General features: G+C 35.0%; 1 protein-coding gene across 2 annotated transcripts in view; it reads left to right on the plus strand.

The window, feature by feature from the left end:
• Positions 1–507: 507 nt before the first annotated feature.
• Positions 508–18347, plus strand: part of Oseg2 (intraflagellar transport protein Oseg2) — a 59828-nt gene continuing 41988 nt past the window's right edge. For both annotated transcript variants that reach the window (XR_011952039.1, XM_072545189.1), the window contains exons 1-7: positions 508–578; positions 4697–4966; positions 6719–6942; positions 9593–9821; positions 11856–12042; positions 14768–14991; positions 15049–15398. Coding sequence is in view for 1 of the 2 variants with exons in the window: in XM_072545189.1 (XP_072401290.1) it covers positions 534–578; positions 4697–4966; positions 6719–6942; positions 9593–9821; positions 11856–12042; positions 14768–14991; positions 15049–15398 (1529 nt within the window). In the remaining variant the exon portion in view is untranslated. The remainder of the gene's footprint in view (positions 579–4696; positions 4967–6718; positions 6943–9592; positions 9822–11855; positions 12043–14767; positions 14992–15048; positions 15399–18347) is intronic.

An 18347-nucleotide genomic window follows, 5' to 3' on the forward strand; every position in this document is an offset into this window, starting at 1 on the left:
CCCGCTACACGTTTTATATCATCGGTCCATCTAGTCGGTGTCGTCCTCCGCTTCTTTTATAGTTTTATACAGTGAAATACTCTTTTTTATGTCTTTTGGTTGGTGTTTCAATCGAAGTTACCCCCTTCCCCCAATGCAAATGTCTAGATCCGCCACTGTTTAAACGCATCATTTTCACTGAAAGAGTATCAAATATTTTTTATTTATTTATATTTAATAATAAAATTTAATGCATCTACAAAGATAATATTTTCAATCCGCTCAATCGGTTGTGTCCGCCCAATCTACTTTTAGACACATACAGATAAGATTTAAGAATCCCATCTCTTATAATTTCCAAAGCGATATAAGTTAAAATAATTCGCCCCTATTTATCCCTATAAATCGCCGTGTAACTTATGAGTAACCTTTTTATGGCATTCTGTAGTATGAAGTGATTATAGTTCTCTTCAATATTATTTTGTTACCATGGAAACGTGTGATACAAACAATTATAATGCCCTAAAACTAAAGATGGCGTGAATAATTGTCGAATGACAATGCAACTGAAGTTTTTACAAACAATTCTTGAAGCCCAGGTACGTAATAACAATAAATTATTACATATTGTAAAAGTAAAATTTGCTTTTTGTTTTATCTTCAGATTATATTCATAAAAATTGTTTTTTAGTTTCACAAAATAGATACAATCTTTTTCTCTGTTGTTCTTTATAGTCCAGGATATGATGGTTTTCTGCTCAGAATCCTTTTTATATGTATGGATTTCCTGGGATTTTGACCGTAGGTAGGACATAGCTCAAAGATAAAAAACTACCCTATGCCAATATATGCTTTTCCTCTGGGGGTGGTTACTAGCTCATCTAGGAGGTGGAAAAAGTTTATCAAAAAAACCATCGTAGTCGCTAGAATATGGAATTTTAAGAAAAAAATGTTCTTTAGAGTTTTTTCGAAAAGTCAATATTTTGGGAGTTATTCGCGACTGAAAGTTCAGAAATTACACTTAAAAAAGCATGTTTTTAAACGGTATTTCGCGAATAATTCTAAAAATTTAGATTTCATTAGAGGTATGTAGGCGGATCAGTTGATTAGCGCAGCGGTTCTTAACCTTTTTTACTCAGCGACGCACTAACGTACTCCTTACAGATTCACGACACCCTTATATGTACAAATTTTTGCTAGTGGTAGGTAAGTACAGATGAATATATTAAACATATTATTTTTTATTTCGTAAGAACATAACAAGCTAAAAACAAAACAGAAAGAATACATAAAATTAGTGTGAAATTTGATCCTGATGACTTTTGCAAAGTATATCTATCCGAAGACGAATTGTAGACAGACACACTCTCATCTCGCTGTCCACATCAAGTAGTCGAGACCGGTAGCTAGATTTTATATTTTTCATAGTAGAAAATGTAGATTCACATAAGTACGTATCGAAAACGGCAGTAAAAGGGATACTGCTTTCTTTGCTAATTCTGGATATTCATTCTTAACTGAAATCCAAAAAATATCCGGAGCTACTTCTCTAAATTTAAATTTTAAAACTGTGTCAGAATATACTTCAATAAGTTGTTCCTTTTCAGAATAGGTTATTTCTGCCTTGCTTACGTTGTTCTCGTCAAATGCAATCAACCATTCACAGTTAGCACTTAAGACAGAGGGAAAGTATTTAGTTATCCCTTCTTTCAACTTACATAAGTGCTCTTTCATGTTCTCCTTTAGTAAAGTCTGTTCTTCAGATTTCAAATTAATTAAAGTTATAGAGGTTTCGGGAAAAGCAGTCAAATCGTTTTTTTCTATAACCGAGGTCCAGAATGTAAGTTTTTTGGAGAACGCACTTATTTTATCAGTTGATGATATTATGGTTTCCTTTCGTCCTTGCATAGTTGCATTCGAAGAATTTAGCTTATTAAAAATGTCAGAAAGGTAAGCCAACTTAGCACACCAAAGAACGTTTTTAAGATTTTTACAAAAACCCCTTTAGCCATCTTCTGTTTTAGAAAATTCGAGTAGTTCGTCCTTAAGTTCTAAAACTCTGTTTAGTATTTTTCCTTTCGAAAGCCAACGAATTTTACTATGAAATGACAAGACTTTATGATCTGCGCCCATGTCTTTACAAAGTTTCCCAAACACCCTTGATTTCACCGTACGAGTTTTGATATAGTTGATCATAGAAACAACAGTATGAATAACTTCACCCAGTTAGCTTTCATCCGTAGTTTTTACTACCAGAGCTTCTCGATGTAAAAAGCAATGAGTAATTATTATCAACTGGTTTTTCTTTAGTGCGAAACTTAAAAATCCTTTGACATTTCCCGTCATTGTAGCAGCACTATCTGTACATATCGCAATACAATCCGTCCACTTAAGTCCGTGATCCTGAAAGAAGGTGTCAACAGTAGAAAATATATCAGTTCCAGTGGTTGTTGTTTCCAATTCACGACAGAATAGGAACTGTTCAATAATTTCCGGTCCGTACACAAATCTTACAAAAGATATCAATTGGGCCTTTCCCGAAATGTCCGTGCTTTCGTCCAGTTGTAAAGCAAATTGTGTATTTGCCAATACCTCCCTAACATTACTTTGAATATCGATTGACATATCTAATATACGTCGATGGACTGTGTCATTTGATAAAGGTACCTTTGATATTTGTTCAACAGCTTCCGGGTCTAACATTGTAGCAACTATAATAATTCTTTACATGCCGGTAAAATAAGCTCTTCACCAACAGTATGGGCTTTCTGTTTTTGGCAATCAATTCAGAAACTTTATATGATGCTAAAAGTGCCTTATCTGGGAGTTTTATTCATTTTTTTATGATAACTGAGGATGATTGAATGGAACAACGTAGACGTTGAAAATACTCGCGCGGTTTTTGGGAAACGCTTTGATGATTTTGTTCCAAATGCGTACGTCACGTGTTGCTCCGTCTTAAAGATAAGAAACAAGATCTCTCGCTTTGCGCAACTATTCATAACGCAAGTTATGTCGGTTAAATTTTAAAAACAGAGAGGAAACAATTACGGATTGGCACTTTATTGATTGGTATAACGTGGTATATACCTAATAGTTAAAAAAATGGTTGAATGCATGATTGGTATATTATAACAAGTAAAAAAATAAAAATAAAAATATCGTATTCGTAAATCTCGCGACACACCTGATAGGTTCTTCCGGCACACTAGTGTGTCGCGACACGGTGGTTGAGAACCGCTGGATTAGCACATGAGAAACATTTTCGTAGACTGGATTTGTTAATGGGTTGTTTCGATTTATTATTGGAGGACATTAAAATCAAATATAAATGAACCAGCTTTTTATATCTACGGAAAAAACCAGTTTGAATATTTGTGACGACCCTATTAGTGTGATAATGACTAGTGACCAACAAATCATAAACGCAGAACTTATGTAGGTGGGTCGATAATTAACATGTAGAAATATTTCTTGTGTGGATTTGTTTACCAGTTGTTTGGGTTTCTAGTGGAAGTCATATAATGACTAATATAAATCAGTCAGTTTTTTACATACAGAGGAAAGGAAACTAGTTCTTGAAATAGAATATATTGGTATTTAAGAATGTTTTGATAAATAAGGAATAAAATATATTTCTTTCGTTTTGTGTCTTCGGTCATATACTTCATATTCCATCGCTGCTCTAAACAGGTCAATGGAATTATAGCCAAGCCAGATCCTTAAATTTCTGAACTAGCAAATGCATTCACTTTTACTTTATCTTTGATAGTTCGCATTTTTAGCAGTTGACAACCCTAATTTGCGATCATTTTTTCTCAGTCAACCATATATCATCATATTTATCATATTAAAAAAAGTTAGCTTTAACTTGATATAAAAAATATGCATATTCAGAAAAATATACTCAGTAATTAATATTTAATTGCAGAAAAATATACTCAGTTGGATACTCAGTTAGAAATAATCGAAAAACTTATTTGCTCTATTTGAACATATGTTTCACCTTGTGCTTATGATGACAAAAACTGCAGCGTTAAAGAACAGCATCATAATGTCTTTATGGCAGTATTTCTCACATAATATTTCCACTTGGAAATATCTTGACAGTACTCTTCTTTTTGCTTAGACACTTAGTCATTTAGCCAATCGCTAAGATAAATCATAAACCTCAAAACTTAGAGGGGAAAGGAAAACAACTGGGTTACTCGCTTTTTGTCCAGATGCCATGAGACATGAGATTGAAAGGTGGTATAATAACTAATAAGTTATAGCCCGTTTACTTTAATCAAACACCAATACAACTCATTACTTCTTTCCTTCTTCTTATTTTATGTAGACATGACCCTGTCTGTTTTTTAATGTGCCTCCAGTAAGTTGTCGTGTCTTTACTCCTCTATTTGTTGTAATTCGGCTTATAAGATCCTTCTATTCTAGTCTTCTATTTCTTACCCAGTTCTCCACCTTGCATCTATGTCGTATATCTGTACTTCTAGCTCTGTGCCATAGTGTCTTACCATCAATTTTTTAAGTGTTTTCATATCTGCTGTTTCCAACATAATTTTTATCCTCTAGGTCGTGCATTCTGCCGCATATGTCATTATTGATCTAATGACTGTTTTGTTAATTTACAAAGCAACTCATTACTTAAACTCTAATACTTTAAACATGCAAAAAATTTGATTAATAGTGCTTTTAATATTATTACTTTTTTTAGGATAGCGATTACAAAATCGCTGGTCTATCCTGGTCTCCTAATAATCAAAAATTGGCTATAGCTACCAGCGATCGCCAAATCTTATTGTTTGACGAAAAAGGAGAGAAGAAGGACAAGTTCTCGACCAAACCTTACGATCCAGAAGCTGGAAAGCGATCGTATATTATCACTGGAATCGCTTTCAGTCCAGATTCCACGAAAATCGCAGTGGCACAAAGCGACTGTATTGTGTACGTTTATAAAATAGGAGAAAAATGGGGCGAGAAAAAGGTAAGAAATTATTTTATAGCACTTTTGAAATTTTATTGAACTTAATGTTATCAGGAAGCATATGGAAGAATTAGCAATATGGAGAATTTTTTTGAAAAGTTTGCAACATTTTCCAGTCATCATTTTCTTTTAAAATTCCCTATTGGTATTAGAAATTAACCAAGATGGAGGAAATACATATAAATATAAAGCAATACATAATTGGTTTGTATACTAAACAAAAAAAAAAAACGAAATTACTTAAGGTAGTGATTCCTTTCCAGGAATTCTGTGAGGAGAGGCTAAAAGACATACATGTTATAGTGCATCTAAAGGAGTGCCCTTAGAAGGGCATCTATTCACTAGGATCTTCAGTATTCTATCTCTTATAGTTTGATTTGCTCAAATGTAATAGATAATTTGTTTAAGTCAAGAGTTTAAAAAAATTAGTCCAAACAGAAGAAACAATACTCTCAATATAGAAGTAGCAGTGGAGATCGCAAATCATAAAAGAGCACCAGCATAAAGAGAACTATTCAGAAACCTATCATGAAAGTCGTAGCTAAATGACACATTTGTTAAATGCCGCCATCAGTATAAGATATATTCCAAGACTCTGGAAAGTGCCAGAAACTATTATGATCCCAAAAAACTAGGAAAACGTCCTAATAAAGTAGCAACCAATAGACCAATATCTCTACTATCTATGATATTATCCCTATATCTCTCTCCAATGGTGCTACATACCAAATCGAGCCTTGGCCTCTTCCAAACTATGCCTCCAACCTTGCCGGTCTTCCGATCTTCTTCTGGTTCTCATGTCTAGCAAATTGTGCGTTTCTGCTGCCACTTCATCCTCCCATCTATTCGGTGACCTTCCTTTTGGTCTTGGGCCCTGCATTTTACTGTCTAGGGCTCATTTTGGCAATCTTTCGGTCTTCATTCTCACTATATGATCAGCCCATCGAAGTGTCTGAAGTTTAATGAATTCTGAGTTCGGTGCCTCTTTGAATAGTTGGTAGAGTTCATGGTTGTATGTATCTGGATCTCCATGCACCGTTTTCGTTAACTATAATTGATGGGATCATTGATTGGAAATTAAACAGACTTCAACCGATAATAGAAAGAAAAAAGCAGACCAACTTTATAGAACAAATGCTACAATAGAGAAATCATCAGAAAATCTACTATTTGCTTGAATATTTCTCAAGTTTTTAATAAAGTTTGACACAAAAGTTAAAAACTGCTAAACAAGAAGCTTTTTGCTTGAAATCATCATTCATTTAGAATAGATACTTTATAGAAAAAGAAGTTCACACATATTTAAGGGGTATTAGAGATGGGCTGCCACAAGAAAGCGTATTAGGTTCAGTCCTGTACCTGTAGATTCGTGTATTATACCAGAATTGGAACAAAACACTTCGGCTATTATATAGCTATTTTGTCGGTAGGAGACAAAGGTAAGAACTGACTGACAAATACCAGCCGTCCCTAAATAAGGTCCTTTCACTAATTGAAAAAAACATAAATATACCTTACATATTCAGCATTTGTTTAATTTCCCTATTTTCTGTTTTAGTCGAATGGCTAGACAACATTGTATAGTGTGGGGATTTACATTGTACTACTAAATAATTCATCAACAATATACGATAAAAGCTATTGAAGAATTGTAGTTTTATATTTTGTAAATATATCGAAAACTCTACACAAATTAATTTTCGACACTGGTGCGCTTTGTTGAGAAATTGATTAATTTTTTTCGCCTTTTAGGCAATCTGTAATAAGTTTCCACAACCGTCTCCAGTAACGTGCATCATATGGTTAGCTACCGGTCCAATAATATGCGGATTGGTGGATGGAAAAGTGAGGGCGCTACAAACCAAGTCCAACAAGTCGCAAAGCCTTTTCGCGTCTGATAGTCTTGTAGTATCTTTGGCCTCTAATCCTAAAGGTACTGGATTTCTGTCTGGACATGTGGACGGAAATGTCATTAGGTAAGTTTTTCCAATGTTTGTCACGTTGTATGTTTTGATTTAGCTATAAAACTTTTTTTTCGTCTTTTATGAGGGGGGTTGTTCAAATATTCGAAACATACCTCTGTCCTAAAAGGTGGGCAGAATCGCCTTCCAACCTCGGTTATGCAGGATTCCTCCAGCGTGGCCACGATGATATCCGATACCGCGCGCAGGGGTTGTTCGGACTCCATCGCCGTCAATGCCAGAGACCTATCGGCTAAAAAAACACCCTTCTCAGCAAAACATCGGCACGGCATTCACTCGATCTCTCATTCACGCACAATTTTCACGCATTCTAGCACTTTCCCACTACGACTAAATTCTTCTCTCCCTTTGTTCCTCCCTTTTCTTGTTCAATCTTATTCCTTTTCATTCTGCCTTATCTTATTGCGTATTTCTGGGCATCCTGCCTCCATTCGTGTCGCCTTTTTTCTTGTTTCCTTCTCTCCAACGTTCTCCTCACATGTCTCTGAACCGCTCTCCACCGATCTGACGACCTAAGCATTTCCTCCACCAGTTCGTGACTGATTGCACCTTACTTCCTAACTCTCTGAACCAGGCTCCTCTCACCTATCCATCTATCGCATACCAATAGAGTGTGTGAGACAGTGTCCGATATTTTACAATACAGGGATTTGTCATTTTCTGCCTTTCCAAATCTGTAAAGGCCCTGAAGCAACCATGACCTGTGAGCATCTGCGTCAGGAAATAATCAACGACTTCGTCCATTGCGCCACCCTTCATATCCCGTCCCATTCCTCTTGCCACATCATTATGGACCTCTGCCTTTCTTCTTTTTTAAACGTTCTGTTGCTATATCTTCATTTCTTCTCTCTTATATTCTTCATATTTCCTTCACTAGCACGTGCATCGGAATACACCCTCTCAACGCCTGGGCAGATACTGTTCTGTATGCACATGCCACCCTCAATAATAGCTATAATACTAGAATAGTTTGAGTATGACCTAGTAAGAAAGTACAAGTTTTTTTCGATAACAACCATATTATTCAATTTGGACTCGTTTTTCAATATAGCTTGCTCAACAAACCTATTTTTTCGTTTCAAACTAACCAACCAGATGTAAGATAGAAATTGATGGCATCAATATTGAACAAATAATGGAAATAAAATACCTGGGAATTACATGTCTAGCTATAGACATCTGGACAAAGAAGTGATAAATCAAGTACAAAAAGCAAATACTCTGACAGGATGCCTTAATAACACTATATGGCGAAAGAGACACATTAACACTGAGATGAGGTCAAGAATTTATAAAGCCAGTATAAGACCAATAATGATATATGCCTAGATGATAGAAACAAGACCCGACACAGCCACAACGCAAAGTCTACTGGAAATGACAGAGATGAGAGTACTGGGAAGAATTACAGAAAATACGCTGAGAGATCGAAAGAGAAGTAAAGACATTAGAAGAAAATATAATGTACAGTGTATAAATGAATGGGCACAAAATAGATAAAAGATGAAATAACCACATAAGCAGAATGGAGGAGACCCGTGTCGTCAAAATAGCATAGCATTACTTTGTGCCCTCCAATTATGAAAACTGGCAGGACCCTGGTCTACCTGGCCTTTCGGCATACGACCGTTAGCGCTTCCACTGCCCCTACTAGTCCGACACCAAAATGAAGGTGGCGCAATGCATGAGCATCGCGCTCCAACTTCCCCGTAGTACCCGTGTTCCGATTACCTCACCTATCCGTTATCCCCTCCCAACGAACGGACAGGTGACGCAGGCAGAGGAATTTCCACCTCGCACGTAGACAGGTCGCCGCCGAGGATCTCTCTTCTACCACTCCTAAATCTCCAGGCGGGTACGTGCCGGGACACCGACACCCCTATTGGTGGTGTAATTCCAAAAGAGGTGTGTACGGTCCCAGCTCGTTCAACCTCACCTGGTTCTCTTGGAATGAGAGTCTCGTCTTGGATACTAGGAGTCTAGACCGGTGACCGTGACGCCTAAGCGCCTCGACTGCGTTTCTACAGACCCTACACCTCAAGCGACTGCTCTCCACCTCTCGATTCCTACCCTTTAGTCGCCTCTTACGACAGGTAGGGCCTTCTGACCTCGGCCGTATTCTTATCTCCGCGAGCCAAACGGAGCGTCAAAATAGCAAGAGATAAGTCACCAATCGGCAGAAGAAGTATCGGACGACTGCGCAAAAGATGGAGTGACAACCTTCCATAGAGGTATTAATCCGCCAATGAACAAGCAGAATTGCTTATAAAGAGAATGAAGAAGAAGAAGAAGTAAAAAATTAAAAGAATATTTTTGTCACTAAAATATTTGTTTTAAAATAATTTCATATAAATACAATTATTATTTTTAAACATATTATTTAGTTTATGTAAGTAATAATTAAATTTACTATCAAATGACACTTTTGTCATAAGTAAACAACGTATACTTTGTTAATACGTTAACAGGTGGCGTTAGAAGCAAAAATAATAATTTATTGAATTCGTTTAAAATATAAAAATAATAATAATAATGAGTATGAAGCTCCACTGTTCTACTGTTCCACTTTTTTTGTGACTTCTAGTTTAAATGATTTCTTTCATTCCCAAAATGGAATCAATATCAATGATGAAACATTTCTTAGGTTCTTTATAACGAGCGACCACAGTGACGACGAAGCCCAAGGACGTGTAGCTTTGCATTCGGTACCACCATACGGCCTAGCATGGACACAAGGCCATATCTTCATGGCTGGATGCGACAAAAGAGTTTCGGTGGTTAACAATCTTGGAAAGAGCGTCAAAACCTTCGATTACAGCAAGGACGCTTCAGAACGAGATTTCACTGTAGCTTGTTGCAGCCCAAGTGGACAGGTAACAGTTATTTCATTCATTTTTATATCACTCAGAGGAGTTAGGACAGTTATTTTATAGAATAGTGAGTTAAATTATCAAATCTGAATTAATTGGTTGATATACATTTAATAGTCGAAACTTGAGTTCGATAGGAAGGTTAATTTATTTGTTTGCAAAGCATTCTCTATCAGATGCATCCAATTGAAGAAGCATTTTACCAAAAGCCAATGTTTTCTGTATAATATATCGTTGCTTCAATTCATGTGCCTTATCTCGTTACTACTGAAATAGGAAGGGTAATGGTACAGTTGATGTCGTGGAAGAGTTTCACTAACTTGATGTCTATCCAAACACTTTTGCCACTGCAAAAATTAAATTATGTTCAAAAATCATTTTTTCTATAGAAATAATTTGTTCGGCAATTAAATTGAACCGAAATTACCTTAAACTATAATTCCGATAACTAATCCAAAAAGAAGAAAGATAGTACAAGGAGTACTTTCAGAAACAATGACAAAGGTTTCTTTTCTCGAAGATCAAAACAATTTCCGAATTATTTGTATCCGTAAACTGTTACAGTCCCTATAATGTAGAAGTTGATAAATTATCTATAATCACAAACTGGCAACATTGTTGTCTTTAAAACTCAATTATCATTACTCAGAATTTGGTGTCTACAATTTTGATATTTTACTATAGAAAGGTTTGGTTACGAAATATATAATTGGATGAAGAAAATAGTTCAAAATAAGATGCAACAAAAATATGTTAAAGGCTATAGCGGGATAAGATGGTCAAAAGTGCCGATCAGCACCGCGACTTGTGCTTTCAATAAAGCATATAAAAACATGACTTCATACAAATTTTTAGCTGCCCAAAAGCCATAGAACCTCTTAAATCTAAAAAAGAAGCTTTTTTTGACTTTATTTTTTTCTGGACGCAATTTTGCTTTAAAAAATCTGAAAAAATTCATAAAGATGTATCTTTTGAATACAAAATAGCCTGATTTTTTTCAAATTTTAATATTGAAAATTGAGCCTGGAAAAAATAATTGAAATTTTCAATAATTTCTTAGGTTATGTTAATAATTTTTGCCTAATTTTTAAATAGTAATTTTTTATGTATTTTTTTTTCGTTCTTTTGAATGGCCAAGGCAGAATTTTCAATTTCTGAGCGGAAAAATTCGAAAAATCAAAAAACCGTTTTTTTACTCATTTATTTGCACATAACCTCAAAACTCAGTTGGTAATTCAACATTTTTAACATTTTTTCTTCTATATTATTAAATTCTATTGTAAAAGTCCCCATTTAACTCTTTCATAAAGATAAAATTCGAAAATACTACGTTTTTTATCCTTTTCGTACCTTTTTTTACCTTACCTCAAAATCAGATAGTTACTTGTATGCTTTTTCATCTATTTTCTTACTGGCTATGAATCATCATTGTTAAAATAATCATTTTTAACTAACAAATTCTCAAATTGCGAAAAAATCGTGTTTTTCTAATAATTTCCCACTTTATTGGCTCATAACCTTAAAATCTAGTAGCTAAATGATCGAATTTCCACGTATTTTTGATCGCACCCTTCAATTTTGTTATACCACTTGTGTTTTTTTTTTCTTAAATAGTCAAAACTTGAAAAAAATATATTAGCTTTAAGATTGACCCTTTTGAGGCTATTTTGTATTCAAAAGATACACCTTCATGAATTTTTTCAGATTTTTTAAAGTAAAATTGCGTCCAGAAAAAAATAAAGTCGAAAATAGCTTCTTTTTTAGATTTAAGAGGTTCTGTAGCCTCTGAGAAGCTAAAACTTTGTATGAAGTAATGTTTTTATACGCTCTATCGAAAGCATAGATTGCGCTGCTAATCGGTGCAGGGGCACTTTTGACCATCTTATCCCGCTATAGCCTTTAATCAATATAATTAATTATAGTATACACTTTTGATTTTATGATTTTCGGACAGTTAGTATAATCAGTATAACAATCTAATGTAGCTTTGTACTTTTTTTCCAATTTACTTATTTTTAAAAGTTCAAATATTTTCAGGCGGTGGCGATTGGTAGTTTTAGTCGGCTGAGGTTATACACTTGGAGTACACGAAAAACCATATGGGAAGAAACATCTCCCAAAGAATTAACCGACTTTTATACGATAACAGCTTTAGCATGGAAAAAGGACGGGTCCAAAGTGACTTGTGGTGGCTTGTGTGGAGCAGTTTTTATGTTTGAATCAGGTATGAAGTAATATTTATTTTACAGTCATTTTAGTTTTCTTAAAGAAGAAGTTTCGAAGGACCGCGCAAAAGATGGAGTGACAACCTTCCATAGAGGTATTAATACGCCAATAAACAAGCAGAATCTCTTATAAAGAGGAAAAAGAAGAAGAAGAATTTTAGTTTTTACAACTGGCACTAAAATACACACTTAATGTATAATATATATTTATTACTTGAAGTGAATACTTAAAAATCTAAATTGTTCTTTATGTATATATATATACATATATATATATATATATATATATATATATATATATATATATATATATATATATATATATATACATATATATATATATATATATATATATATATATATACATATATATATATACATATATATATATATATATATATATATATATATATATATATATATATATATATATATATATATATATATTTCTGCCTATCTTTTCGAAATGTTTCCACAGTACTGTCGAATAATCTAGATAACGACGCGGGTAGGTCATCGAACGCCAGATTGATGTTCGATAGGCAGCGAGCTAGCGTAACAATACTTTATAAGGCTTCAGATTTTGGTGTGATTTAATTTCTAAGATTTTCTTGTACTCTAGATTATTTGGTTCGCCACGAGATGAAAATTAAAAGTAGATATCTGATAAATGTGGACTGACGAGTTTTTCTGATTAAGTCGACGATATGTTCGCCCAGAAATGAATCTGTATAGCATCTTTCTCTGTTAACATATTCACTCAAGCATAATTTGGGTTTTTTGTTTCTTATTTACCTTCTAGACTCTGATTAACAAATTTTTAGGTATTTGAGACATTCTACACCCACATCTAATATTTTTCGTATATTTTTTGGTCATGCTTCACTCCATGTAACTTCAATCTGGACGTTTCGGATCTAGGCACAGTGATCCGACGGATTTTTTAGTGTTATCACCCCATCATATTTGCAGTTTGTAGTAAAATACCTTTTTGCAGAATTAGGCTTTTATGTACGCTGTAGAATGACAAAACAATTATTTGAATACTGACAACTATCACAACATTAATAAAACTGTCATTAACATTAAAACTAAACACTAAATTTTACTACATTCACGCGGCCCTATTTTTGAACAAAATCTTGCAAATATCTGTATAAGCCTGATGGAAGGTGTAATAAATAAAACAAATACTAGATCGAGTAATTGTATAAGCAACAAGTATATTAACTTCACATGCCAGTAACTTAACCTAACAACTGTTTACTGTTTCTAACCTAATAACCTGTCTTGTCACCCTCTGTCATGCCATCTTGTTACCAACATGAATAATAATATGATTGTCACTTAACTGGGTATCATACAAATATCTACGTTTATTTTCAATTGCTGATTTGCGGCTAGATTGAAAATCTAAATTTTCTAATCTAGGTTCATGATTTTCATCAGGTACTTAATTCGGTTCTTGAACAGGTAAATTTTCTGTCTCATCTAGTATTGATTCACTAGTGGAATTCTCTAGTGTATTATTTGGATTTAAATTTTTATCTTCATCGTTACCGTGTTTCTATAATTTCAAGATTACCTCTAGGGGCTAAATGCTTCGTCGCAACTGTACTTTCTTTTCATTTGGGTACTGTATTAGGGCGTAATTTTAATTGGCTTCTAAAAGAGCAACCTCTACAACTAAGGGATCAAACTTACTTCTTCGTACAAATTTTCTTAATAATACTTTGTCTAAATCTTTAAGCTGTGAAGGAATAGGAGTTCCGCTAGTTGATAAGTAAACAAACGTTCATTGGGTGTACAATTGGTTGCTGTACACAGTAAACTTCGTATAGGGTGCAGAACATCTGGTAGAACACTTTTCCATTTAGTGATGTCTAAATTTTTTGTTTTCAATGCTAGATTCACCGCTTTCCTTATACCTCCATTGTATCTTTGCCCATTTCCTTCAGGTTCAGGGTTATATGGTGTTGTTCTACTTAAAGATATTCCTTTAGAATGTAAAGAATTAATAAATTTTTGTGAAGTAAAGCTAGTTCCCCTGTCAGAATGTATATATGTCGGTATTCCATATAAAAAAAATAGTTGATTCAAAAAATTAAATTACTGTCTGACTAGATGTATCTGAGCATAAAAAGCCCATGAAAATCTTGAAAATTCGTCAACGATTGTAAGCGTATAGGAATTTCTAGAAGAACTGCGGCCTTGTATTGGACCTTTAAAGTCAACGTTCAATCTTTCGAACGGAGCTGTTGATTTGATTTAATGTTTATCATCTTCTTTCTTATAAAATCTGGGTTTAATTTCTGCACAGATTGGACAAGCGGTACATACTAATAATCCCAGAATGCGATAAATCTGAATGTAATTAATATAACTTTATACTAAACGTGCACTAAATAAATATCTTGCCGCTGCGTTGGGTTGTCACCACACTGAATGTCGACCTTGAGTTGATTGCATTATTTGGGTATTAAAAAAACATGGCTAACCATGATATCGCCGTATCGATTAATCTACAGAGGCCTACACCACTTTTACAGAGTGCATTAATATGCCCTATATGAATATCCGTACATGGATATCGTGGTAAAGTTCGCCATACCTAAAAATATCCATACGTGGATACGATGGAGCGGAAGGTGTTAAAACTAAACACTAAATTATACTACACAGTTTTTTTCATGTTAACAAAATTGACTGTATTTTTTATTCCAGTATTGAAGAGAACAGTGTGGAAAGATAAATTTGAAATCACCTACGTTGGACCTAGCCAGGTTTTGGTCAAACCATTAGATACTAATGAACGAGGGGTAATACTAAGGTCTCAATACGGAGGAGAAATAGAAGATGTGAAAATAATGGGCAAAGATTGTTATTTGGTAGCGAGAACTGAAGAAACCTTACTAGTAGCTGACTTATTGAGGAATTTGTTAAGCGAGGTAAGTGAAGTTTGGAATTGGCTCTCTAATTCGTATGGTATTCTTTCATTTTTTTAGGTACCTTGGAACAATTCTGGCCATAATGAAAAATTCTATTTCGAAAACGCCAATGTCTGCCTTGTATTCAACGCGGGAGAACTGACTTTGATCGAATATGGGGATAATGATGTCCTCTGCTCGGTTAGAACGGAATTTACGAACCCCCATTTGATAAGCGTGCGATTGAACGAAAGAAACCAAACAACAGATAACAAAAAGCTTTCGTATTTGCTCGATTTGAAAACTATCTGCATCATAGATTTGGTTTCTGGTGTTATGTTAGCTCAGATCGCTCACGATTCAAAGATCGATTGGTTGGAATTGAATGAAATCGGGAATAAATTGTTGTTTAGAGATAAAAAGCAGAGGTAATTTGTTGTGTATATAATAAATTTACTACTTTGACAAATATATAAAAATTAATTTCCATTTTAATCAGAAATAGTTAGGTTAGGTTAGTTTAAGTTAACTTTAAATATAATGTTTACATTTTTATACGAATTGTCAAGTACATATTTGGTATTTTTATACTAGGTATTACTAGTACTGAGACCTGTTCCATGACTAAATAAATATGTAAAATTAAGCATTAATAAACGAATTAATTACACGGAAGGATAATCACTTAATTAAGAATAAGACAAATCCGAGTTTTTATGGTCAATTTTACCTCGATGTTTTGGCCATCTTGTCTATCGAAATCTCCGGGCTAAACTTTTTCTCTGACTATACTTAGAATACGGCAATTGTCTAGTCCAAAGTGCATACTCATATCATTTTAGAATGTTTCCACAGTTTTCAGCATGTATTCCAGATTTAGCCACACAGCTCACACTCCCTCTAAGGAGAGAAATTTGCTCATCCCAGATACCTACCTATGGTATCAAAAGAATTGAGCTCTGGTGGGACTCTTTCCATGTTATCGAGACCTAGGTGACTTGGTAAGCTGGAGTATCTCCCAAAAATTTTCGTACACATCTGGACGTTGAGAGTAGTACAGCGTTCTGCATGGTCTTGTAGAGATGTTCATTCAGACCTAGCTTTTTTATGTTTTCTAGGAGGTTCTTCGGAATAACCCAAGTAGTAGAGAGAATAATAGGTGTTGTCTGAGTACTTTCCATTCCATTCCATTCCAAGATTATTGTTGTTGAGTATCGCCACATCAATTAGTGCTGTTTGTCTCTTTAATTAATTAACTAGTATGAGATCTGGTCTATTATGTGCCACTGTTTGGTCTGTGAGAACAGTGGGGTCTAAGTAAAACTTGTATTTGTGATTCTCAAGTATACTTTCAGGAACATATTGATAATATGGGAGATGGTTTGTTTGGAGAAGTCATAGTTTAAAAGCTATCTCTTGATGGAGGATCTTTCCTACTGAGTTATGCCGTTCCTTATATTCAGTCACAGCAAATGCCTGGCAGCCCCCTGTAAGATGTTGGATGGTTTCTTGGGCTTGACATTCATATCGGCATCTGTTGTTTTGGACCTGAGGGTCTTTGACGATATATTTCAGGTAATTTTTGGTTGGTATAACCCGATCCTGAATGGCAAGTAATGAACCTTCTGTTTCAGTGAACTGAATCTTTCCTGATGTAAACTAAGAGTTCGACGCTATATTGTCGACATATCTTGACTGACTTCTTACCCATTCAGATGCGCATTTTTTCGTTCTTGGTAAGATGGTTTATGCGCATCTCTTGTTCCCTCAGTTTGATCGGTGTTGTGTAATCTGCTGCACAAATCGCGCGATGAATAGTAGATGTCTCCGCCTGCACCTGAAAATAAATTCTTAAATTAGTAATCTGTTTTTCTAATTGCTCGCTTATATCCATAAGTCCTTGTCCTCCTAAATACATTTTAGTCCACTTAATATTCCCAAATGAGTAGCTAAGCGCGGAAAATGCGTAGGTGTTTAATGCCTTAAACAAATTTTTACTATTAAGATGTGAGGAGAGTAGCTGTTTTACCCTTCGTATGAACTCTGATGTCAATTCGATTTTCATTTGTTCATGGTCAATTTTCCGCGCTTGCTTTACTCCTAGATATTTATACATGTCATTTTCGCTAATAGCCTCGATGTTTTGGCCATTTTGCATATCGAATCCTCCAGGCTAAATCTTTCCCTTGACTATATTCAGTACACGGCACTTGTCTAACCCAAAGTGCATACTGTAAGTGACTTCGAGTGGAAGCCATTAGTTTCAAATCATCCATATACAACAGATGATTAAGCTTCGCCACTATAGTGTTGTTGATTTTAATGCTAAAACCCGAGTCAGTGGAGTTCAATAGCTGGAATAGTGGATTTATCGCTAGACAGAACCACAACGGACTCAGCGAGTCTCCTTGGAATAGGCCGCGGTTAATTACGATATTTTCTGTTGCGATATTGTTTTCACCAGGTATTTGGAGGTGAATTTTAGTCTTCCAATCTGTCATTATAAGATCAGATAACGTCGCAGAAAAAAAACCAAATTACAAATATATAAAACCCTTATAAGAACGGTACTCATATACGGCTCAGAAACCTGAACACTCACTAAAAGAGAGGAAACGTTGTTAGCCACCTTCGAAAGAAAAATCTTGCGACACATATATAAAGGCACAAAAGAAAACGGAATATAGCGAAGAAGATACAACTCTGAACTATACAAAATATACCAGGATCCGGGTATTATAACATTCATTAAAATAGGACGGCTGCGTTGGATAGGACATGTAGAAAGAATGGAAGAAGACGAAATACCAAACAAAATATTCAAACAGATGCCAGTAGGAAAAAGAACAAGAGGAAGACCGAAGCTGAGATCATCATCATCCAGCCTCAAGAGTCCACTGCTGAACATAGGCCTCTTCCTCATGTTTCCAATCCCGTCTATCTTGCGCCGCTCTCATCCAGTTTTTATTGAGTCTTCTTAAATCGTCAGTCCATCTTGTAGGTGGTCGACCGACGCTTCTCTTGTCTTCCCTTGGTCTCCATTCCAATAACCTCTTTGTCCATCGTCTATCTGTCATTCTGGCTATGTGTCCTGCCCATCTCCATTTTAATCTGGCTATCTTTGGATGTCTTCGTTGGTTATTCTGTCTCGCAGAGTTATTCCTAACATGGACCTAACAAGGAGCGGTTCATGAAGCTGAGATACTTAGAACAAATAGAAAATGATATAACAACCTTAAAAATAAAAAACTGCAGAAAAAAAAGCACGAAACAGATCAGAATGGTGAAGAATCCTGGAACAGGCCAAGACCCAAAAAGGGTTGTCGAGCCAGTGATGATGATGAATCTGTCATTATATGTCTTAAGAAGGTCGCTAT

The sequence above is a fragment of the Diabrotica undecimpunctata genome, chromosome 9, assembly GCF_040954645.1.
Source record: "Diabrotica undecimpunctata isolate CICGRU chromosome 9, icDiaUnde3, whole genome shotgun sequence".
NCBI lineage: Eukaryota > Metazoa > Arthropoda > Insecta > Coleoptera > Chrysomelidae > Diabrotica > Diabrotica undecimpunctata.